Source organism: Petromyzon marinus, unplaced genomic scaffold (assembly GCF_048934315.1).
Source record: "Petromyzon marinus isolate PM22_M1 ecotype Great Lakes invasive population unplaced genomic scaffold, UKy_Petmar_22M1.pri1.0 PM_Scaffold_5, whole genome shotgun sequence".
NCBI classification, from domain to species: domain Eukaryota; kingdom Metazoa; phylum Chordata; class Hyperoartia; order Petromyzontiformes; family Petromyzontidae; genus Petromyzon; species Petromyzon marinus.
In genome coordinates, this window is record NW_027423501.1 from 3,608,994 (window position 1) to 3,632,985 (window position 23,992).

At 47.8% G+C, this 23,992-nt stretch overlaps 2 protein-coding genes across 2 annotated transcripts; both read right to left on the minus strand.

Moving 5' to 3' along the window:
• Positions 1-1,012: 1,012 nt before the first annotated feature.
• LOC116956829 (putative defense protein 1) lies at positions 1,013-9,594 on the minus strand. Its single transcript, XM_032978681.2, has 5 exons — positions 9,070-9,594; positions 6,678-6,787; positions 5,631-5,743; positions 2,406-2,473; positions 1,013-1,215 (listed from the first exon to the last, which is right to left on the minus strand). Exons 1-5 carry the CDS (start codon positions 9,260-9,262, stop codon positions 1,079-1,081), a joined length of 621 nt encoding a protein of 206 aa, XP_032834572.1. The 5' UTR covers positions 9,263-9,594; the 3' UTR covers positions 1,013-1,078.
• Positions 9,595-14,747: 5,153 nt separating this feature from the next.
• Positions 14,748-22,990, minus strand: LOC116956828 (putative defense protein 1). The gene is made up of 5 exons (XM_032978680.2): positions 22,556-22,990; positions 20,427-20,536; positions 19,380-19,492; positions 16,155-16,222; positions 14,748-14,964 (listed from the first exon to the last, which is right to left on the minus strand). Exons 1-5 carry the CDS (start codon positions 22,746-22,748, stop codon positions 14,828-14,830), a joined length of 621 nt encoding a protein of 206 aa, XP_032834571.1. The 5' UTR covers positions 22,749-22,990; the 3' UTR covers positions 14,748-14,827.
• Between the last annotated feature and the right edge of the window lie 1,002 nt (positions 22,991-23,992).

The following is a 23,992-nucleotide window of genomic DNA, read 5'->3' on the forward strand; positions in this document are numbered from 1 at the left end:
CTGTTTTCAGATTGTCCGAAATCGGGGTGCTACTCTGATTAATGACGATTTTGTTAACATCTAGTTTTGTTATATGTGGAACTGGGTTTTTCTTTGATAGGTGGTTGAATTTAGAAATCAGGTTAGCTTTACATTTGACTGACAGTGACTCAGCAGAAGAAGCAGTCATGTTGTCTACGTGATTCCAATCAGAAGGTGACATTTTTTGTGTTAACATTAAATGAGCTTGTAGGAGAGTCCTGTCTAAAGTATTGAGTTCAAATCGCAGTAGCCTTATCCTCTCTGAGATTAAAGATAGGCTGGCCTTAAGCAGAATCTGTTTAGAATTCGGAGAAGATACAAGGGGTACCTCTGCGGATGTGTACACTTTAACTTAGCTATTTCAATGAGCCATTTCAATGCTAAATTATATGCTAATTCCTTTTTCAAGGCGCTTTGTGTTTTTCTTCTCACACAGCATAAAGGTCGTGATCTAAGCGTGGCTTCTCTCACTCCAGCGCTGTCCTCCAGACAGTCTCGTCCCTTTACCTGATGAAGGCCGCTTGTGTTGTGGCCGAAACGTCGTGATTTTTTGTTATTTTATTTTCACCTACGTGACTTTACCCAATAGAACCAAAGAGTATGGATCCTAGCAGTCACGAAAGCTTTAAATCTAAAATTAAGTCTTGCTTTGCAGTTCCTAGCTACTTAAAGATACATCACGAAATGGACAAATGATTAAAATATTTATGCTCATTATTCATACATTTATATCTTAGAACCGTATTGGGTCGGGCAAAGTACTCAGTTGAGACAAAATTCAACGAGTAGGGTAACAGTAGCAGCAACATAAGGTTGAGAACAACTGCCATAGACAATGACGACGATGACAATGATTAATTTTAGAATATTATTTAATGATTAAGATGTAACCCAGACAACACCTTCCCTCAGAACCCACAAATGGACGGAATTGGTGGAATGGTTTCACTTTGGAAACCCGGCCCACTGCCCCCCCCCCCCACCACCCCACCAACATTTCGTCACCACTCCGGACTGTTGCACGCACTCAAGGAACTCCGTGACTTCGCCGGTGGAATCAACGACAGCACGCGGCTGTGACGACCACGAGCAGCGCGCCCAGGGAGAGCCCAGACATGGCGAGGGCCGCGCGCCCGGCAGAGTTGCCTGGCTTGGTTGACGTCTTAGCTGGTGGCTTGGTTGTGGCTACATAACCTGCAGAACACACAAGGGAATGAGATTTTTTGTAAATATTGTCATCGCTCCTCTCACACAAAACAGAGAAAGTTTTTGCATGTTAAGCCTTATCCACGACTTGCAAGGCCTGGTATTGTGGCTATGCATGCCTGCGATCCAGCGCTGTGGAGTCAACGAGAGTTGGTGGACCACGTATGTATGTTGAACTTCTTTCGCACCGTACATAGCCAACCATGCTTATCGGAGGTTCAGGTGTCACACACAAACATTGTAAAACTCCCTCCACATGGATGTCGAGGAGGTGCCCCCATATCCTTGGCTCACCAGGAGAAGGTGGCACAGCAAGGTGCGGACTGTAGTATTACCTATCTGGCCCATCTGTATGAGACAGAGTGTTGTCCCCTGGATACACATGTTGGGGTTTCTCTGGGCCCTCGCACACGCGTGAGCACGAGGTTTTGTCGCTGACGTACGTGCGGAAGGAGGTTTGTGGGCTTCGATGGCGCCGGTGGATCATTGTGACTGGGCGCTGCCGGCATGGAGCAGGTCTCTGGGTGATTTCCAAAGGTCACGAAGGCCACCCAAAGGCGATTGCCATACGATCGTTAATATAATGGAGTTAATTCGGTGTTTGCGCCATACTTCACAAGGCTCGTGTGAAGGGAGGCGCTGCCTGTCACGGTAGATTATGAGTTGGGGAAGCGGTATTTGGCAGTTAGCGTGATGCGCTGCGAACCTGGCGACCCGCGTTTGTTTCCTGCTCATGCCCATCAACACCGGTGACGATTTTGTGAACTGTTCCTGAGCCTCCCCTAGGTCCACTCAGCCTCAAATGAGTACCTGGAGTTGTGTGAAAACATTGCGGCTAGGGAAACAAAAGCGACCGGGCGTGGTTCTGGCCACCCACTCCCTTGTGTGCCACGGTACCGGCCTTCAGAGTTGTTGCTACTCGCTAACAACACTTGCCCCACCAGTCGAAGGCTATATGGGGGATGTTTCTGTTTCAGGAGCGGGACATGTTGCAGGTAATTTTCTGTCCACATTGAGATGCTTGACCAATACCAGTCACATTGGAAGAAAACGGAGCACTCAGAGGAAACCCATGCAGATGAGGGGGGAAGTTACAGACCAACACACGGAAAGGCACCTGAGTGGGAAATCAATCCCAGCCACTTGTGGGTGGACCACCACTGCACTCGTGAACTCACCTGAGGCATTGACCTTTACCGACTGCACGTTCATTTGCCATTCGTGTTTCGTCTTGACCACGGTCGCTCTGTGGGGTGGACACACAGGTGAAGCGTGCAACAACTTGAGGCCTCGCCTCCACAGAGTCGCCAGTGTGAGCTTACACGTGATGAATCTTACGTACAATTGTGCACTGCTGCTATGTGTTGCTGTGATTGCTACAGAGAGTCAGATTTTTTTTTAGTATGAGTGACGGTGATGATCAGAGATACAGTGAGGGAAAAAAAGTATTTGTACCCCTGCTGATTGTCTACGTTTGCCCACTGACAAAGAAATGATCAGTCTATATTTTTAATGGTACGTTTATTTGAACAGTGAGAGACAGAATAACAACAAAAAAATCCAGAAAAACGCATGTCAAAAATTTTATAAATTGATTTGCATTTTAATGAGGGAAATAAGTATTTGACCCGTCTGCAAAACATGACTTAGTACTTGGTGGCAAAACCCTTGTTGGCAATCACAGAGGTCAGACGTTTCTTGAAGTTGGCCACCAGGTTTGCACACATCTCAGAAGGGATTTTGTCCCACTCTTTGCAGATCTTCTCCGAGTAATTAAGGTTTCGAGGCTGACGTTTGGCAACTCGAACCTTCAGCTCCCGCCACAGATTTTCTATGGGATAAAGGTCTGGAGACTGGCTAGGCCACTCCAGGACCTTAATGTGCTTCTTCTTCACCCACTCCTTTGTTGCCTTGTCCGTGTGTTTTGGGTCATTGTCATGCTGGAATACCCATCCACGACCCATTTTCAATGCCCTGGCTGAGGAAAGGAGGTTCTCACCCAAGATTTGACGGTACATGGCCCCGTCCATCGTCCCTTTGATGCGGTGAAGTTGTCCTGTCCCCTTAGCAGAAAACACCCCCAAAGCATAATGTTTCCACCTCCATGTATGACGGTGGGGATGGTGTTCTTGGGGTTATAGGCACCATTCCTCCTCCTCCAAACACGGCGAGTTGAGTTGATGCCAAAGAGCTCCATTTTGGTTTCATTTGACCACAACACTTTCACCCAGTTGTCTTCTGAATCATTCAGATGTTCATTGGCAAACTTCAGACGGGCATGTATATGTGCTTTCTTGAGCAGGGGGACCTTGCGGGTGCTGCAGGATTTCAGTCCTTCACGGTGTAGTGTGTTACCAATTGTTTTCTTGGTGACTATGGTCCCAGCTGCCTTGAGATCATTGACAAGATCCTCCCGTGTAGTTCTGGGCTGATTCCTCACCGTTCTCATGATCATTGCAACTCCACGAGGTGAGATCTTGCATGGAGTCCCAGGCCGTGGGAGATTGACAGTTCTTTTGTGTTTCTTCCATTTGCAAATAATCGCACCAACTGTTGTCACCTTCTCACCAAGCTGCTTGGCAATGGTCTTGTAGCCCATTCCAGCCTTGTGTAGGTCTACAATCTTGTCTCTGACATCCTTGGAGAGCTCTTTGGTCTTGGCCATGGTGGAGAGTTGGGAATCTCATTGATTGATTGCTTCTGTGGACAGGTGTCTTTTATACAGGTAACAAGCTGAGATTAGGAGCACTTCCTTTAAGAGTGTGCTCCTAATTTCAGCTCGTTACCTGTATAAAAGACACCTGGGAGCCAGAAATCTTTCTGATTGAGAGGGTGTCAAATACTTATTTCCCTCATTAAAATGCAAATCAATTTATAACATCTTTGACATGCATTTTCTGGATTTTTTTGTTGTTATTCTGTCTCACACTGTTCAAATAAACCTACCATTAAAATTATAGACTGATCATTTCTTTGTCAGTGGGCAAACGTACAAAATCAGCAGGGGATCAAATACTTTTTTCCCTCACTGTAGGGACCCCAAGCCTCACGTGCACAGCAGGCCATGCCCAGCTATGTGTCGACTATTCAGAGTATGGGGCGGACTCTGCTGAGGGACTGAGCTGAGGTGTTGTGTGACGTGGAGGGTGATAGGGGGCGTGTCTGGTCATGGTGGCTGGCACGCAAACGCCCCTCGGAAGAACGCTTTGAAATAACCTCTGGTGCTCATCTGTTGTGGAGTCTCCCACTTCTCAGAACACAACGCAGAGTGTCTTCTCGTCATCGTCTCAGATCTCTCTTATCTTTGTTTTCTATTTAGCCGACCTGTCCCCCTAGTAACGAGGACCAGCTACACCTCCATGGAGTCGCCGATGTGGAATCATAAACAAAAGTCGTCGCGTGGAACCAATCCCCGATATTCTTGGGGAGAGGACGTCCATCGAAGGACAATGCAACCGCTTAGTGGCCAAAAAACGCCGATATTTAAAACCAAATAACCGGAGATTACTCGGTGGAGATGACGTAGAGCAGGATCTTACCCCCTAGATGCGAAACTTTGACAGGACCCTCCTGAGAAAAGGGTCTTGAGATTTGGCGAGACTCTCCCAGGTAGACAAGCGGAGTAATATTAAAGGAAAGGAGTTGCAGTCCAAGGTAAGCCTTTGAACGTGAACTCTGTCACCTCAACACAGCGCATAACGCTTCAGGGAATTGCTCCGTTACAATGCACCACACCGAACCCCTTCTACCCGCTCCTCTTGTCCTCTTCTCTGTCCTTTCTGGAACCTTAAAGACCTCTCCACCAATCTCCCTTTGTCTTCCCTACCGGTCTCCGCGTTGTAACAGGCACGTTCCGCATTATAATTGGGCACGTTCCGCGTTATAACATCACATAACGGCAACATAAACGTTCCCTAACGGAAGAACCGTGTTATGGCGAAAACGCGTTGTAGTGTGAACACCGTCACGAATTAAGCGAGGACTCACCGTATCCCTTCATAGGGTTCTCTAGGCATTCCTTACACCAATCATATTTTTATTTACCCGGTATAAGACCCATTGAGCTATATGGATATTTTGCAGAAGCGATCTGGCCACAATTGATAGCTCATCGAAGTGGCTGATGTGGAAATTAATAGCAGCCAAATACTCTAAATATGTGGCCATTCTAAATGTGGAGGGAAAAACTGGAGGACCCGGAGAAAAATTCACCTGACCACATTGAGAGAGACATGCACACTCCAAATATATAGGCGTCGGGGTCGGGATCGAACCCACAGCTTCCTGTATACCAGGCGAAGGTAGTTAACATCTGGTAGCCACTTTGGCGTGTAATTAGTACTAATATACATAATAATCCAGTGGGCTGTGTGCGTAAGAGTGCCCTGTGACGGTGAACTCACACAAACACTACGGAGCTGGGAGGGTTTGTAGTCGGCGGGATCCAAAACAAGCTCAGGTTCGTCTTGGAGGTGCTGGTGGAGTGCGTCACCGCGGCCTTTGGCACGGAATTGCACTGCGAGACACAGAAACAAAACGAGAATGGACATTGTTATTGAAGCTGGAATGAACCCAATGAGCCTATGGAGCCCTTTGTTGGCTGTTGTACAGCCCAGACCAGGTTGGCAATGATGGAAACGTGCACAGGATGACCACGTGCCCCAACCGTGTTTATCCCCCGTCCCTCGCCTCGCCTTGAGTTAAAGGGGCTATGCGTGCTTAGAATGGGCCAATGTCCAGCCTGAAACATCCCGAACCCGCGCATTAACCACCCACCACATTCTATTCATTTCGTTACGAATTGCCATGTTTTGATACTTGACAAACCTCACTAATTGGCTGTGTCGGGTGGTGGCAGATTAAACGACATCCGCCAAGAGTGAGGATCAAGAACCAAAAGGAGTGATGGCAGGACCCAAAGAGTGACTAACGTAGGCGGTGATGAGAAGGAAACTGGCACTGTGGGCACACAACATGTAGGATGGAAATTAAAAGTGTTGTTCAGAAATATGAAAGGAACAAGAACGAGAGAAAGACCTCAGACAATGGCTTGACGACGACATAAGAGATTGGTGCTAGCAAGATGTGGCTACTACTTGAGCAAGTTGCGCAAGACAGTGGAAAGTGGAAACATGACGAGATGTGCAGTGGACACCTCCGGGCTATCTGCCCATGGATCGTGATTATGAGGATGATCTTCTTTGGTTCTTTCGGTAAAGTCGCTCCAGCGCTGTCCTCCAGACAGTCTCGTACCTTCACCTGATGAAGGCCGCTTGTGTTGTGGCCGAAACGTCGTGAGAATATTATTGTGTTATTTTATTTTATCAATTTATTATTTTATTCTCATTCTACGTGACTTTACCGAACGAACCAAAGAAGATGAATCCTTGCAGTCACGAAAGCTTTAAATCGAAATTCATGAGGATGATGTCAACCAAGGGATGAGTCACCGGCACGAAGATGTTGTCTGCAGGTGGGGTGTCCCATGTGCCCACGATGGTCGTGGTGTCGGGTATTCGCGCTTGCAGGAAGTAGCCCTCGAAGGTGCCCACGATGGTGACTGCGGACAGACACAAGGAGGCGACAATTTGTGAGATGCTCGCAGCCCCCCCACCACCTTAGCTCGGCTGTCGCGCTTCTCGCCCCTTTCGTGACACGAGCTGTGGCTGGGATGACTCCACAGTAAAAGTGGACAATCCGGTTCGTTTTAAATTCCCCGTGATTTTAAGCCCAGCGCTCTCTTGAATTGGAGACGGACCGGGCTCTAGGGGACAAGTCGGCTTAGCCACTGGAGACTCCACGCAGACATTTTTCTCAGCGCGAGGTTCTATCGGAACTCCGCCATTTCTTTGTTCATGATCATTTGCAAAAGTCCGTCCGTCACAACTTTGGATCTCCCAAATGGGTCGTCGGGGGGGATAACACACAGAGCACTGCGGTATTGAAATTCAACAGTCCTGGCACCAGATGTCGATACAGTGCATATCAACCATCCCCCATGTCCAAAGGAAATGTGCGAAACACAGACAGTCCTCAACTTAAGAGCATTTACGGACACCCGACGTACGAACTAGCTTCCATGAAATATATTTATTTTGACGTTGACTTAAAACGCGAACTCGCACTTGCAAACTGATCCACGGGAACAATTTTGTTCGGCGGAGCGATCCTGCGCTGGGAGTGTTTGTGCGTATGTGAAAGTGTGTGTGAGAAATTGAGTGGGGAGCGATAGTGTAGCGGTTAGCGCGCTGCGCTACCCAGGTTCGATTCCCGCTCACGGCCAACACCAGTGACGATTATCTGAACCGGTTCCGGGCCTCCCCTAGGTCGACTCAGCCTCAAATGAGTACCTGGTGCGGTGTGTAAACATTGCCACTAGGGAGACAAAGGCGGTCGGGCGTGGTGTTGGCCACCCACCCCTTCGTGTACCGTTCCGGCCTTCATAGGTGCTCGCTAACAGCACTTGCCCCTACAGTCTGTTAAGGCTATATGGGGGATCTTTGTCTTTGTGTGAGAGAGAGCGGTGTGTGAGAGAGAGCGGTGTGTGTGAAAGTGTGTGTGTGTGAGAGAGAGGGCGGTGTGTGTATGGGGAGCGGTGGCGCATTGGTTAGCGCGCTGCGCTATGAATCCGGTGACCCGAGTTCGATTTCCGCTCACGGCCAACACCGGTGGCGATAATCCGAATCGCTCCTTGGCCTCCCCGAGGTCGACTCAGCCCCAAATGAGTGCCTGGTGCAGTGTGTAAATATTTCTACCACGGAGGCGAAGGCGGCCGGGCGTGGTGCTTCCCCTCGTGTGCCGTGCCGGCCTTCATAGGCGCTGCTCTCCAACAATGTGTTAAAGCTAAGTGGGGGATCGGTGGAGTGTGTGTGCGTACGTATCCTATGTGTGTTTATGTGTGTGCGTGCATGCCCTGTGTGTGCATCTGTGTGCGCGCCCCGTGTGTCTGTGTGAGTGCAATTTTGGTGACTAATTGCGTCCCTTCCGACAAGCACACCAGCATCAGGCCTCAAGGTAAGTGAAAATAAACGGAATTTTTCCATGTTATGTTACTTTATTTTGCGTTTAATTTTACTGTACAGTATTTTTGTTCACAGTGTTACATGCAAATGTACAATATTTATTCTCCATTAGTTTAACTGCTTCCCTTTTTTGTTGAACCGTAACAAATTGCCTAGCAATGATCGTGTGTCCAATACGGTACGCTATTACGTTTTGACTTACGAACTAATCTTCTTTGGTTCTTTCGGTAAAGTCACGTAGAATGAGAATAAAATAAAATAACACGATAAAATTCTCACGACGTTTCGGCCACAACACAAGTAGCCTTCTTCAGGTGAAGGAACAGAACTGTCGGACGACAGAGCTTCGTCCCGACAGTTCTGTTCCTTCACCTGAAGAAGGCTACTTGTGTTGTGGCCGAAACGTCGTGAGAATTGTATTGCGTTATTTTATTTTATTATTTTATTCTCATTCTACGTGACTTAACCGAAAGAACCAAAGAAGATGAATCCTTACAGTCACGAAAGCTTTAATGACGAACTAATATTCGTAAATCGAGGCTGCCCTGTCGTAATTGAGTAGAGTACAACTCAGTAGCGTCTGCTCGTTTGCCAAGCGACTCTATAGCTGAGTGAGTGAGCGGTCCGTGGTGGTTGAACGCCGTGCAGATGAGGAGCGGTCAGTCCGGTCGACTGAGTCCTCGATACGGGCTGGAGGAATCCGCACCTGCGACTAGCACGGTTGGCTACGTACGGTGTGAAAGAAGCTCAACGTACGGACAGTCGACGAGCGGAGGGAGTTGTGTCGGGGTGGTGGTGGGTGGTGGGGTCATTCACTCACCGTTAACCTTGGTGCCAGAGGTGAAGGTGCTGCTGTTGGTGACGATGGAGTAGGGTGTGCCGGTCAGTGTGTTGAGGTCGTGCTGTGGAACCATATCGGTGCAGGCAGATGATGGCGCTCCACTAGAGTAGCCCTGAGTTCCGTGCAGACCCACCAACCCCACCATCCACACAGCCAGCAGCGCCTCCATCATTCGCAGAGAGAGACGAGGCCGCGGCGTTTAAGTCGACTACAAATGTTAGTGGTCAAAATTAATTTATTTCGGATAGTAAAACTCAAAAACTTTGAGCAAAAATAAATGCTGGGGCCAAATTTTAAAATATAAGCCGGCGAAGGTTAACAGCAAACAACCAAAAAATAATGAAAATGTATTTTGTTCAAATGTTCAAATTGTTCGTGTTTGCGATCGTTCTGGGCGCAAACGGTGAGGGGAGCAGCATAGGTGCTGTGAGCCGGACCTGCGTGGGCGCCTGGGCATTTGAAGTAATCGAGGGATGAGGGGGTGGGGGGCCACAGCGTAGAGTGGAAAAAAGCGGTGGCACTCATTGTTCACCGGTGCCACAGCGATTTAGACAGAATTTGCGCAATGGATATTTTGCAATTTTTTGTAATCTGCTAAAGCGCATGGCGTGACGAGAGGCCACTTCCTTGAGCAATCATTCGTCATGTCCAGGTAGCTTCTTAAAAAGAGCTATGTATTTGGCTCAGTGGGCTTTTACCTGGTAAAAATACAAATTGCAGTTGCTTTCCTACTACTACTAAACGCGTGTTTTTAAACGTGGAGAGCAAAAAAACCGGAGGTCACGGAAGAAAAATCCACACAAGCACGGGGAGGGGGAGGGACAGACATGCAAACTACAAACATGCAACAGGCATCATCAGTGTCGGGATGTAACCCACGACTTCCTGTATACCAGGCGAGGTAGTTAGCATCTCGTCACACGCAAATACACAGCAGGCATCGTCGCGGCCCTCTGACCGACACCGCGCTGCTGCGCGGGGTTCGTCCTCTCGCTCGGAGAGAGGTCATTCGGGGCTGCGACGTTCGCTTCGAGTCCCCGCGGACAGCGCAACGACGAGACCACCACACCTTGCGCTTCAGCAGAATACGAAAATATTGCGCAACGTTCTGCGTTGACAAAAGTGGTCCCCCTTTTGTTTGTCTGCTCCCCGCTGCGTGTCCCCCCCCCCTCCTCTTCCCCCGCTCATCTCTCGAGTATAAGGGTCGGAACTGATGGTGCAAGCTGAACTTGTCTACTTTATTTATTGAAGGGGTGCCACTGTGACGAGATGCTATCCTCCTCGCCCGGTATGTAGGAGATGAGGGGTTCGATCCCGACCCTGACGCCTGTATATATGTGGAGTTTGCACGTCCTCCCCGTGGTCGGGTGAATTGATTCTCCGCGTCCTCCAGTTTTTCCCTCCACATTTAGAAAATGCGTTTCGAGTGTTTAGATTATTTTGCTGCTGTAAATGTCCAAATGATAAGCCACTTTGTTGAGCCTTCATATCTGCCCAGCTTGCTTTTGAAAAATAAATTAATACTCAGTGGGCTTTTCAGAAAACTCGTTTTTTTGCATTTTTTTGTGTTAAGCAAATTTGTCCACTATTTTTTCTGCTTTTGAGTTTTACCCTCCTAAATAAACTCTACTGACCACCGACATTTGTCAAAGACTTAAACCCCTTGGCCCCATCTCCCTGGAAATGAGGAAGGCGCTGCTGGCTGTGTGCACGGTGTGGGGTTGGTGGGTCTGCACGGAGTTCAAGGCCACCGTTGAATGGGGATGAAGTAAATTCGTGAACGCGTGAAGGACTGAGCGTGGTGGCTGTCGGTCGGTCGGTCGGTTGGTTGCGGGGACTGCATTTGGGGAAGCCCTGCCCCATGGAGTGGTGGTTCTCAACCGGGGGTACGTGGTCCCCTGGGGGGTACACGTGGCAATGTCCCAGGGGAGTACGCGAGATGATTTATAAATATCTGGAATTCTATCATACGTGAAGAGTCATCGGTGAATAATCATGTTGTGTGAATCTGCGAATATAAAAATAACTACGATAAAATGTAAATATACGGTAACCTAGAACGTTATACAATACCTTTCTAAACTCAGTGATGGTAAACAATATGGTTGCCAAGAGTAACCAGCAAGAGTGAACAAATTAAGTCTTTACACTTTAGTTCTATTGGGTAAAGTCACGTAGGTGAAAATAAAATAACAAAAAATCACGACGTTTCGGCCACAACACAAGCGGCCTTCATCAGGTAAAGGGACGAGACTGTCTGGAGGACAGCGCTGGAGTGAGAGAAGCCATGCTTAGATCACGACCTTTAAGCTGTGTGAGAAGAAAAACACAAAGCGCCTTGACAAAGGAATTAGCATATAATTTAGCATTGAAATGGCTCATTGAAATAGCTAAGTTAAAATATACACATCCGCAGAAGTACCCCTTGACAAAGGAATTAGCATAGAATTTAGCATTGAAATAGCTGAGTGATTAGCTTGTAACTGGTCACAGAAATAGCTATGTTAAAGTCAGAGCATATACATTCACCGAGGCACCTAGTACTCATCAAACAGGAGAATTTAGCGAAACACAACCACGCTCAGACAGCGGACCTTTAAACTGTGTGCGAGCAAACAAGGTGTTCTGACAAAGAAATTAGCATAAAAATTAGCATTTGATTGGCGGATTTTAGGAAAGAGGTGGTGTACGTGCCGGTGGACTTGCCGTTTGGCGCGGGGGAAGGGGGGGAGGGGGAGTTTACCTATTGATGGTGTGAAAAGGGAATTTATAAGAGCTGCGAAAGTTTGGGGTACCACTACTTGAAAAAAATATACTGTACCATTGAAAATAGTTTAATGTTTAGTTCGATTTAGAACATCTTTCCAATGGTTGCTTAATTTGAAACCATCCTCTCGGTTGAAATTGTGTCTGTGTTTGTAGATCTGAATTGCTTCATGAACAAATCTCTGATAAAAGCCCGTGGGTTTGCAAAGAACCTTGGTATCGGAGAAAATTATATCGTGATCACCCACAGCGTTTTAACAGTGATCAGCCACGGTAGAAGAATTCGTTTTGCCGTGTTTCAAATCTGATTTGTGCTCGCGAATTCGGTCAGAGACATGTCGCTTTGCCTCCCCGATATAGCAATCACCGCAGGTACAACTCATTTTGTAAACCCCGGGGTACTGTAAATCAGGAATGACATCCTTCACGGATGGGATCAGATCACGAATTTTGTGTACTGTATTGAACCGGACCTGGATCTTGTGTTTGTTTAGAATTTTGGAAATCTTTTTAGTAACGCCTGCTATATATGGAAGTGTGATGGTTTTGACCGGAGTATCAAGTGGTTGTTTCTGTATGGAGGGAGAAACAGCTTGGCGGATGGTACGGTCAGAGTAACCATTCCTTTTCAGGGCCAGGTGTACATGTTTTAATTCACTGGTCAGGTGGTGTTGGTCTGAAATGCAATGAGCCCTATGGAATAAAGTTTTGATGAGAGAATTATTTTGGGCTGGGTGGTGGTGGGAATCAGATTTCAAGTAGGAATCTGTGTGGGTGGGTTTCCTGTAGACAGAATGCCCCAATGAGCCATCAGGTCTCCTCTCAAACAGAACATCTAAGAATGGTAGCTTGCCATCTTTCTCCACTTCCATGGTGAATTTGATGGCGGGATGTCTGGAATTGATGTGGTGTAGGAAAAGGTTCAGAGCTGGGAGGCCATGTGGCCAAATGACGAAAGTGTCATCCACATATCTCTTCCACAGGGAAGGTCTGAGGGTGGAAGTCTGGATGGCGTCTGATTCAAATTTCTCCATGAAAATATTGGCTATCACTGGTGATAAGGGGGATCCCATGGGGGTACCCTCATTTTGTTTGTAGAAGGAGCCATTCCAAGTAAAGTAGGTATTGTTGAGGCAGTGCCTAACCAGTGCAGGTGTGTCGGGGTCTAGTCCATGTTGGACCAACTTTTCAATTATTTCAATGGTTTCAGGTACTGGGACCTTGGTGAACAAAGAGACCACATCGAAGCTGACAAGGATATCGTCAGGGGACACTACAACGTCTTTGACCATAGAGACCAATTGGGCTGAGTTAACTACTACTGAGGCGGTCATGCCAGTGAAAGGCAGCAAGGTATCTGACAGAAAACGGGCTAGTCTATAGGTAGGGGAGTTGATCGTGGATACGATGGGTCGAAGTGGGGTGCCTTCTTTATGAATCTTGGGAAGACCATAGAATCTAGGGGGTCTTGCAGCAGAAGGTTTTAGGGAGGGACGTTTAGTTGGGTCGATTAGGGAGGTCGAACTTGTGATGATCTTGTTGGTTTTTATCGCTAGGCTATTAGTAGGGTTATTTTTTTATTTTTGAGTAACTTCCATCGTTGAGCATATTCTGAATTTTGTTGTTGTATGAATCTTTATCCATAATAACAGTAGCGTTGCCTTTATCGGCTGAGAGGATGACTATATCACTTCTGTTTTTTTAAATTCGCGAGTTCAGAGCGTTCATTTTTGCTAATGTTACTAAGCATTCTTAAGAATAGTGGCTATTTCAGCTCTCGCAACGTCTGCTTGGATGTGTCCTACGCCTTTGAGGGCTACATCGACCTGAGATATGATATCATCTATTGGTATGTGTTTTGGGGTGACAGCAAAATTTAGTCCCCTAGCCAGTACTGTTTTCAGATTGTCCGAAATCGGGGTGCTACTCTGATTAATGACGATTTTGTTAACATCTAGTTTTGTTATATGTGGAACTGGGTTTTTCTTTGATAGGTGGTTGAATTTAGAAATCAGGTTAGCTTTACATTTGACTGACAGCGACTCAGCAGAAGAAGCAGTCATGTTGTCTACGTGATTCCAATCAGAAGGTGACATTTTTTGTGTTAACATTAAATGAGCTTGTAGGAGAGTCCTGTCTAAAGTATCGAGTTCAAATCGGAGTAGCCTTATCCTCTCTGAGATTAAAGATAGGCTGGCCTTAAGCAGAATCTGTTTAGAATTCGGAGAAGATACAAGGGGTACCTCTGCGGATGTGTACACTTTAACTTAGCTATTTCAATGAGCCATTTCAATGCTAAATTATATGCTAATTCCTTTTTCAAGGCGCTTTGTGTTTTTCTTCTCACACAGCATAAAGGTCGTGATCTAAGCGTGGCTTCTCTCACTCCAGCGCTGTCCTCCAGACAGTCTCGTCCCTTTACCTGATGAAGGCCGCTTGTGTTGTGGCCGAAACGTCGTGATTTTTTGTTATTTTATTTTCACCTACGTGACTTTACCCAATAGAACCAAAGAGTATGGATCCTAGCAGTCACGAAAGCTTTAAATCTAAAATTAAGTCTTGCTTTGCAGTTCCTAGCTACTTAAAGATACATCACGAAATGGACAAATGATTAAAATATTTATGCTCATTATTCATACATTTATATCTTAGAACCGTATTGGGTCGGGCAAAGTACTCAGTTGAGACAAAATTCAACGAGTAGGGTAACAGTAGCAGCAACATAAGGTTGAGAACAACTGCCATAGACAATGACGACGATGACAATGATTAATTTTAGAATATTATTTAATGATTAAGCTGTAACCCAGACAACACCTTCCCTCAGAACCCACAAATGGACGGAATTGGTGGAATGGTTTCACTTTGGAAACCCGGCCCACTGCCCCCCCCCCCACCACCCCACCAACATTTCGTCACCACTCCGGACTGTTGCACGCACTCAAGGAACTCCGTGACTTCGCCGGTGGAATCAACGACAGCACGCGGCTGTGACGACCACGAGCAGCGCGCCCAGGGAGAGCCCAGACATGGCGAGGGCCGCGCGCCCGGCAGAGTTGCCTGGCTTGGTTGACGTCTTAGCTGGTGGCTTGGTTGTGGCTACATAACCTGCAGCACACACAAGGGAATGAGATTTTTTGTAAATATTGTCATCGCTCCTCTCACACAAAACAGAGAAAGTTTTTGCATGTTAAGCCTTATCCACGACTTGCAAGGCCTGGTATTGTGGCTATGCATGCCTGCGATCCAGCGCTGTGGAGTCAACGAGAGTTGGTGGACCACGTATGTATGTTGAACTTCTTTCGCACCGTACATAGCCAACCATGCTTATCGGAGGTTCAGGTGTCACACACAAACATTGTAAAACTCCCTCCACATGGATGTCGAGGAGGTGCCCCCATATCCTTGGCTCACCAGGAGAAGGTGGCACAGCAAGGTGCGGACTGTAGTATTACCTATCTGGCCCATCTGTATGAGACAGAGTGTTGTCCCCTGGATACACATGTTGGGGTTTCTCTGGGCCCTCGCACACGCGTGAGCACGAGGTTTTGTCGCTGACGTACGTGCGGAAGGAGGTTTGTGGGCTTCGATGGCGCCGGTGGATCATTGTGACTGGGCGCTGCCGGCATGGAGCAGGTCTCTGGGTGATTTCCAAAGGTCACGAAGGCCACCCAAAGGCGATTGCCATGCGATCGTTAATATAATGGAGTTAATTCGGTGTTTGCGCCATACTTCACAAGGCTCGTGTGAAGGGAGGCGCTGCCTGTCACGGTAGATTATGAGTTGGGGAAGCGGTATTTGGCAGTTAGCGTGATGCGCTGCGAACCTGGCGACCCGCGTTTGTTTCCTGCTCATGCCCATCAACACCGGTGACGATTTTGTGAACTGTTCCTGAGCCTCCCCTAGGTCCACTCAGCCTCAAATGAGTACCTGGAGTTGTGTGAAAACATTGCGGCTAGGGAAACAAAAGCGACCGGGCGTGGTTCTGGCCACCCACTCCCTTGTGTGCCACGGTACCGGCCTTCAGAGTTGTTGCTACTCGCTAACAACACTTGCCCCACCAGTCGAAGGCTATATGGGGGATGTTTCTGTTTCAGGAGCGGGACATGTTGCAGGTAATTTTCTGTCCACATTGAGATGCTTGACCAATACCAGTCACATTGGAAGAAAACGGAGCACTCAGAGGAAACCCATGCAGATGAGGGGGGAAGTTACAGACCAACACATGGAAAGGCACCTGAGTGGGAAATCAATCCCAGCCACTTGTGGGTGGACCACCACTGCACTCGTGAACTCACCTGAGGCATTGACCTTTACCGACTGCACGTTCATTTGCCATTCGTGTTTCGTCTTGACCACGGTCGCTCTGTGGGGTGGACACACAGGTGAAGCGTGCAACAACTTGAGGCCTCGCCTCCACAGAGTCGCCAGTGTGAGCTTACACGTGATGAATCTTACGTACAATTGTGCACTGCTGCTATGTGTTGCTGTGATTGCTACAGAGAGTCAGATTTTTTTTTAGTATGAGTGACGGTGATGATCAGAGATACAGTGAGGGAAAAAAAGTATTTGTACCCCTGCTGATTGTCTACGTTTGCCCACTGACAAAGAAATGATCAGTCTATATTTTTAATGGTACGTTTATTTGAACAGTGAGAGACAGAATAACAACAAAAAAATCCAGAAAAACGCATGTCAAAAATTTTATAAATTGATTTGCATTTTAATGAGGGAAATAAGTATTTGACCCGTCTGCAAAACATGACTTAGTACTTGGTGGCAAAACCCTTGTTGGCAATCACAGAGGTCAGACGTTTCTTGAAGTTGGCCACCAGGTTTGCACACATCTCAGAAGGGATTTTGTCCCACTCTTTGCAGATCTTCTCCGAGTAATTAAGGTTTCGAGGCTGACGTTTGGCAACTCGAACCTTCAGCTCCCGCCACAGATTTTCTATGGGATAAAGGTCTGGAGACTGGCTAGGCCACTCCAGGACCTTAATGTGCTTCTTCTTCACCCACTCCTTTGTTGCCTTGTCCGTGTGTTTTGGGTCATTGTCATGCTGGAATACCCATCCACGACCCATTTTCAATGCCCTGGCTGAGGAAAGGAGGTTCTCACCCAAGATTTGACGGTACATGGCCCCGTCCATCGTCCCTTTGATGCGGTGAAGTTGTCCTGTCCCCTTAGCAGAAAACACCCCCAAAGCATAATGTTTCCACCTCCATGTATGACGGTGGGGATGGTGTTCTTGGGGTTATAGGCACCATTCCTCCTCCTCCAAACACGGCGAGTTGAGTTGATGCCAAAGAGCTCCATTTTGGTTTCATTTGACCACAACACTTTCACCCAGTTGTCTTCTGAATCATTCAGATGTTCATTGGCAAACTTCAGACGGGCATGTATATGTGCTTTCTTGAGCAGGGGGACCTTGCGGGTGCTGCAGGATTTCAGTCCTTCACGGTGTAGTGTGTTACCAATTGTTTTCTTGGTGACTATGGTCCCAGCTGCCTTGAGATCATTGACAAGATCCTCCCGTGTAGTTCTGGGCTGATTCCTCACCGTTCTCATGATCATTGCAACTCCACGAGGTGAGATCTTGCATGGAGTCCCAGGCCGTGGGAGATTGACAGTTCTTTTGTGTTTCTTCCATTTGCAAATAATCGCACCAACTGTTGTCACCTTCTCACCAAGCTGCTTGGCAATGGTCTTGTAGCCCATTCCAGCCTTGTGTAGGTCTACAATCTTGTCCCTGACATCCTTGGAGAGCTCTTTGGTCTTGGCCATGGTGGAGAGTTGGGAATCTCATTGATTGATTGCTTCTGTGGACAGGTGTCTTTTATACAGGTAACAAGCTGAGATTAGGAGCACTTCCTTTAAGAGTGTGCTCCTAATTTCAGCTCGTTACCTGTATAAAAGACACCTGGGAGCCAGAAATCTTTCTGATTGAGAGGGTGTCAAATACTTATTTCCCTCATTAAAATGCAAATCAATTTATAACATCTTTGACATGCATTTTCTGGATTTTTTTGTTGTTATTCTGTCTCACACTGTTCAAATAAACCTACCATTAAAATTATAGACTGATCATTTCTTTGTCAGTGGGCAAACGTACAAAATCAGCAGGGGATCAAATACTTTTTTCCCTCACTGTAGGGACCCCAAGCCTCACGTGCACAGCAGGCCATGCCCAGCTATGTGTCGACTATTCAGAGTATGGGGCGGACTCTGCTGAGGGACTGAGCTGAGGTGTTGTGTGACGTGGAGGGTGATAGGGGGCGTGTCTGGTCATGGTGGCTGGCACGCAAACGCCCCTCGGAAGAACGCTTTGAAATAACCTCTGGTGCTCATCTGTTGTGGAGTCTCCCACTTCTCAGAACACAACGCAGAGTGTCTTCTCGTCATCGTCTCAGATCTCTCTTATCTTTGTTTTCTATTTAGCCGACCTGTCCCCCTAGTAACGAGGACCAGCTACACCTCCATGGAGTCGCCGATGTGGAATCATAAACAAAAGTCGTCGCGTGGAACCAATCCCCGATATTCTTGGGGAGAGGACGTCCATCGAAGGACAATGCAACCGCTTAGTGGCCAAAAAACGCCGATATTTAAAACCAAATAACCGGAGATTACTCGGTGGAGATGACGTAGAGCAGGATCTTACCCCCTAGATGCGAAACTTTGACAGGACCCTCCTGAGAAAAGGGTCTTGAGATTTGGCGAGACTCTCCCAGGTAGACAAGCGGAGTAATATTAAAGGAAAGGAGTTGCAGTCCAAGGTAAGCCTTTGAACGTGAACTCTGTCACCTCAACACAGCGCATAACGCTTCAGGGAATTGCTCCGTTACAATGCACCACACCGAACCCCTTCTACCCGCTCCTCTTGTCCTCTTCTCTGTCCTTTCTGGAACCTTAAAGACCTCTCCACCAATCTCCCTTTGTCTTCCCTACCGGTCTCCGCGTTGTAACAGGCACGTTCCGCATTATAATTGGGCACGTTCCGCGTTATAACATCACATAACGGCAACATAAACGTTCCCTAACGGAAGAACCGTGTTATGGCGAAAACGCGTTGTAGTGTGAACACCGTCACGAATTAAGCGAGGACTCACCGTATCCCTTCATAGGGTTCTCTAGGCATTCCTTACACCAATCATATTTTTATTTACCCGGTATAAGACCCATTGAGCTATATGGATATTTTGCAGAAGCGATCTGGCCACAATTGATAGCTCATCGAAGTGGCTGATGTGGAAATTAATAGCAGCCAAATACTCTAAATATGTGGCCATTCTAAATGTGGAGGGAAAAACTGGAGGACCCGGAGAAAAATTCACCTGACCACATTGAGAGAGACATGCACACTCCAAATATATAGGCGTCGGGGTCGGGATCGAACCCACAGCTTCCTGTATACCAGGCGAAGGTAGTTAACATCTGGTAGCCACTTTGGCGTGTAATTAGTACTAATATACATAATAATCCAGTGGGCTGTGTGCGTAAGAGTGCCCTGTGACGGTGAACTCACACAAACACTACGGAGCTGGGAGGGTTTGTAGTCGGCGGGATCCAAAACAAGCTCAGGTTCGTCTTGGAGGTGCTGGTGGAGTGCGTCACCGCGGCCTTTGGCACGGAATTGCACTGCGAGACACAGAAACAAAACGAGAATGGACATTGTTATTGAAGCTGGAATGAACCCAATGAGCCTATGGAGCCCTTTGTTGGCTGTTGTACAGCCCAGACCAGGTTGGCAATGATGGAAACGTGCACAGGATGACCACGTGCCCCAACCGTGTTTATCCCCCGTCCCTCGCCTCGCCTTGAGTTAAAGGGGCTATGCGTGCTTAGAATGGGCCAATGTCCAGCCTGAAACATCCCGAACCCGCGCATTAACCACCCACCACATTCTATTCATTTCGTTACGAATTGCCATGTTTTGATACTTGACAAACCTCACTAATTGGCTGTGTCGGGTGGTGGCAGATTAAACGACATCCGCCAAGAGTGAGGATCAAGAACCAAAAGGAGTGATGGCAGGACCCAAAGAGTGACTAACGTAGGCGGTGATGAGAAGGAAACTGGCACTGTGGGCACACAACATGTAGGATGGAAATTAAAAGTGTTGTTCAGAAATATGAAAGGAACAAGAACGAGAGAAAGACCTCAGACAATGGCTTGACGACGACATAAGAGATTGGTGCTAGCAAGATGTGGCTACTACTTGAGCAAGTTGCGCAAGACAGTGGAAAGTGGAAACATGACGAGATGTGCAGTGGACACCTCCGGGCTATCTGCCCATGGATCGTGATTATGAGGATGATCTTCTTTGGTTCTTTCGGTAAAGTCGCTCCAGCGCTGTCCTCCAGACAGTCTCGTACCTTCACCTGATGAAGGCCGCTTGTGTTGTGGCCGAAACGTCGTGAGAATATTATTGTGTTATTTTATTTTATCAATTTATTATTTTATTCTCATTCTACGTGACTTTACCGAACGAACCAAAGAAGATGAATCATTGCAGTCACGAAAGCTTTAAATCGAAATTCATGAGGATGATGTCAACCAAGGGATGAGTCACCGGCACGAAGATGTTGTCTGCAGGTGGGGTGTCCCATGTGCCCACGATGGTCGTGGTGTCGGGTATTCGCGCTTGCAGGAAGTAGCCCTCGAAGGTGCCCACGATGGTGACTGCGGACAGACACAAGGAGGCGACAATTTGTGAGACGCTCGCAGCCCCCCCACCACCTTAGCTCGGCTGTCGCGCTTCTCGCCCCTTTCGTGACACGAGCTGTGGCTGGGATGACTCCACAGTAAAAGTGGACAATCCGGTTCGTTTTAAATTCCCCGTGATTTTAAGCCCAGCGCTCTCTTGAATTGGAGACGGACCGGGCTCTAGGGGACAAGTCGGCTTAGCCACTGGAGACTCCACGCAGACATTTTTCTCAGCGCGAGGTTCTATCAGAACTCCGCCATTTCTTTGTTCATGATCATTTGCAAAAGTCCGTCCGTCACAACTTTGGATCTCCCAAATGGGTCGTCGGGGGGGATAACACACAGAGCACTGCGGTATTGAAATTCAACAGTCCTGGCACCAAATGTCGATACAGTGCATATCAACCATCCCCCATGTCCAAAGGAAATGTGCGAAACACAGACAGTCCTCAACTTAAGAGCATTTACGAACACCCGACGTACGAACTAGCTTCCATGAAATATATTTATTTTGACGTTGACTTAAAACGCGAACTCGCACTTGCAAACTGATCCACGGGAACAATTTTGTTCGGCGGAGCGATCCTGCGCGAGATGTCATGGGTCAATCTTGCGCTGGGAGTGTTTGTGCGTATGTGAAAGTGTGTGTGTGAGAGAGAGCGTGTGTGTGTGAAAGTGTGTGTGTGTGTGAGAGAGAGGGCGGTGTGTGTATGGGTTGCGGTGGCGCATTGGTTAGCGCGCTGCGCTATGAATCCGGTGACCCGAGTTCGATTTCCGCTCACGGCCAACACCGGTGGCGATAATCCGAACCGCTCCTTGGCCTCCCCGAGGTCGACTCAGCCCCAAATGAGTGCCTGGTGCAGTGTGTAAATATTTCTACCACGGAGACGAAGGCGGCCGGGCGTGGTGCTTCCCGCTCACCCCCTCGTGTGCCGTGCCGGCCTTCATAGGCGCTGCTCTCCAACAATGTGTTAAAGCTAAGTGGGGGATCGGTGGAGTGTGTGTGCGTACGTATCCTGTGTGTGTTTATGTGTGTGCGTGCATGCCCTGTGTGTGTGTCTGTGTGTGCATCTGTGTGTGCGCCCCGTGTGTCTGTGTGAGTGCAATTTTGGTGACTAATTGCGTCCCTTCCGACAAGCACACCAGCATCAGGACTCAAGGTAAGTGAAAATAAACGGAATTTGTACATGTTATGTTACTTTATTTTGCGTTTATTTTTACTGTACAGTAGTTTTGTTCACAGTGTTACATGCAAATGTACAATATTTATTCTCCATTAGTTTAACTGCTTCCATTTTTTGTTGAACCGTAACAAATTGCATAGCAATGATCGTGTGTCCAATACGGTACGCTATTACGTTTTGACTTACGAACTAATCTTCGTTGGTTCTTTCGGTAAAGTCACGTAGAATGAGAATAAAATAATAAACTAATAAAATAAAATAACACGATAAAATTCTCACGACGTTTCGGCCACAACACAAGTAGCCTTCTTCAGGTGAAGGAACAGAACTGTCGGACGACAGAGCTTCGTCCCGACAGTTCTGTTCCTTCACCTGAAGAAGGCTACTTGTGTTGTGGCCGAAACGTCGTGAGAATTGTATTGCGTTATTTTATTATTTTATTCTCATTCTACGTGACTTAACCGAAAGAACCAAAGAAGATGAATCCTTGCAGTCACGAAAGCTTTAATGACGAATAATCGTAAATCGAGGCTGCCCTGTCGTAATTGAGTAGAGTACAACTCAGTAGCGTCTGCTCGTTTGCCAAGCGACTCTATAGCTGAGTGAGTGAGCGGTCCGTGGTGGTTGAACGCCGTGCAGATGAGGAGCGGTCAGTCCGGTCGACTGAGTCCTCGATACGGGCTGGAGGAATCCGCACCTGCGACTAGCACGGTTGGCTACGTACGGTGTGAAAGAAGCTCAACGTACGGACAGTCGACGAGCGGAGGGAGTTGTGTCGGGGTGGTGGTGGGTGGTGGGGTCATTCACTCACCGTTAACCTTGGTGCCAGAGGTGAAGGTGCTGCTGTTGGTGACGATGGAGTAGGGTGTGCCGGTCAGTGTGTTGGGGTCGTGCTGTGGAACCATATCGGTGCAGGCAGATGATGGCGCTCCACTAGAGTAGCCCTGAGTTCCGTGCAGACCCACCAACCCCAACATCCACACAGCCAGCAGCGCCTCCATCATTCGCAGAGAGAGACAAGGCCGCGGCGTTTAAGTCGACTACAAATGTTAGTGGTCAAAATTAATTTATTTCGGATAGTAAAACTCAAAAACTTTGAGCAAAAATAAATGCTGGGGCCAAATTTTAAAATATAAGCCGGCGAAGGTTAACAGCAAACAACCAAAAAATAATGAAAATGTATTTTGTTCAAATGTTCAAATTGTTCGTGTTTGCGATCGTTCTGGGCGCAAACGGTGAGTGGAGCAGCATAGGTGCTGTGAGCCGGACCTGCGTGGGCGCCTGGGCATTTGAAGTAATCGAGGGATGAGGGGGTGGGAGGCCACAGCGTAGAGTGGAAAAAAGCGGTGGCACTCATTGTTCACCGGTGCCACAGCGATTTAGACAGAATTTGCGCAATGGATATTTTGCAATTTTTTGTAATCTGCTAAAGCGCATGGCGTGACGAGAGGCCACTTCCTTGAGCAATCATTCGTCATGTCCAGGTAGCTTCTTAAAAAGAGCTATGTATTTGGCTCAGTGGGCTTTTACCTGGTAAAAATACAAATTGCAGTTGCTTTCCTACTACTACTAAACGCGTGTTTTTAAACGTGGAGAGCAAAAAAACCGGAGGTCACGGAAGAAAAATCCACACAAGCACGGGGAGGGGGAGGGACAGACATGCAAACTTCAAACATGCAACAGGCATCATCAGTGTCGGGATGTAACCCACGACTTCCTGTATACCAGGCGAGGTAGTTAGCATCTCGTCACACGCAAATACACAGCAGGCATCGTCGCGGCCCTCTGACCGACACCGCGCTGCTGCGCGGGGTTCGTCCTCTCGCTCGGAGAGAGGTCATTCGGGGCTGCGACGTTCGCTTCGAGTCCCCGCGGACAGCGCAACGACGAGACCACCACACCTTGCGCTTCAGCAGAATACGAAAATATTGCGCAACGTTCTGCGTTGACAAATGTGGTCCCCCTTTTGTTTGTCTGCTCCCCGCTGCGTGTCCCCCCCCCCCTCCTCTTCCCCCGCTCATCTCTCGAGTATAAGGGTCGGAACTGATGGTGCAAGCTGAACTTGTCTACTTTATTTATTGAAGGGGTGCCACTGTGACGAGATGCTATCCTCCTCGCCCGGTATGTAGGAGATGAGGGGTTCGATCCCGACCCTGACGCCTGTATATATGTGTGGAGTTTGCACGTCCTCCCCGTGGTCGGGTGAATTGATTCTCCGCGTCCTCCAGTTTTTCCCTCCACATTTAGA

Bases quoted from the DNA above. Each gene is read 5' to 3' on its own strand.
- LOC116956829 (XM_032978681.2), bottom strand. From the start codon at position 9,262: ATGATGGAGGCGCTGCTGGCTGTGTGGATGGTGGGGTTGGTGGGTCTG. The intron at 6,788-9,069 runs GTGAGTGAATGA...GTCTGTCCGCAG, and splicing joins CTCTGGCACCAAGGTTAACG to TCACCATCGTGGGCACCTTC. The intron at 5,744-6,677 runs GTGACTCATCCC...TGTGTCTCGCAG, and splicing joins CAGACAACATCTTCGTGCCG to TGCAATTCCGTGCCAAAGGC.
- LOC116956828 (XM_032978680.2), bottom strand. From the start codon at position 22,748: ATGATGGAGGCGCTGCTGGCTGTGTGGATGTTGGGGTTGGTGGGTCTG. The intron at 19,493-20,426 runs GTGACTCATCCC...TGTGTCTCGCAG, and splicing joins CAGACAACATCTTCGTGCCG to TGCAATTCCGTGCCAAAGGC. The intron at 14,965-16,154 runs GTGAGTTCACGA...TGTGTGCTGCAG, and splicing joins GGTAAAGGTCAATGCCTCAG to GTTATGTAGCCACAACCAAG.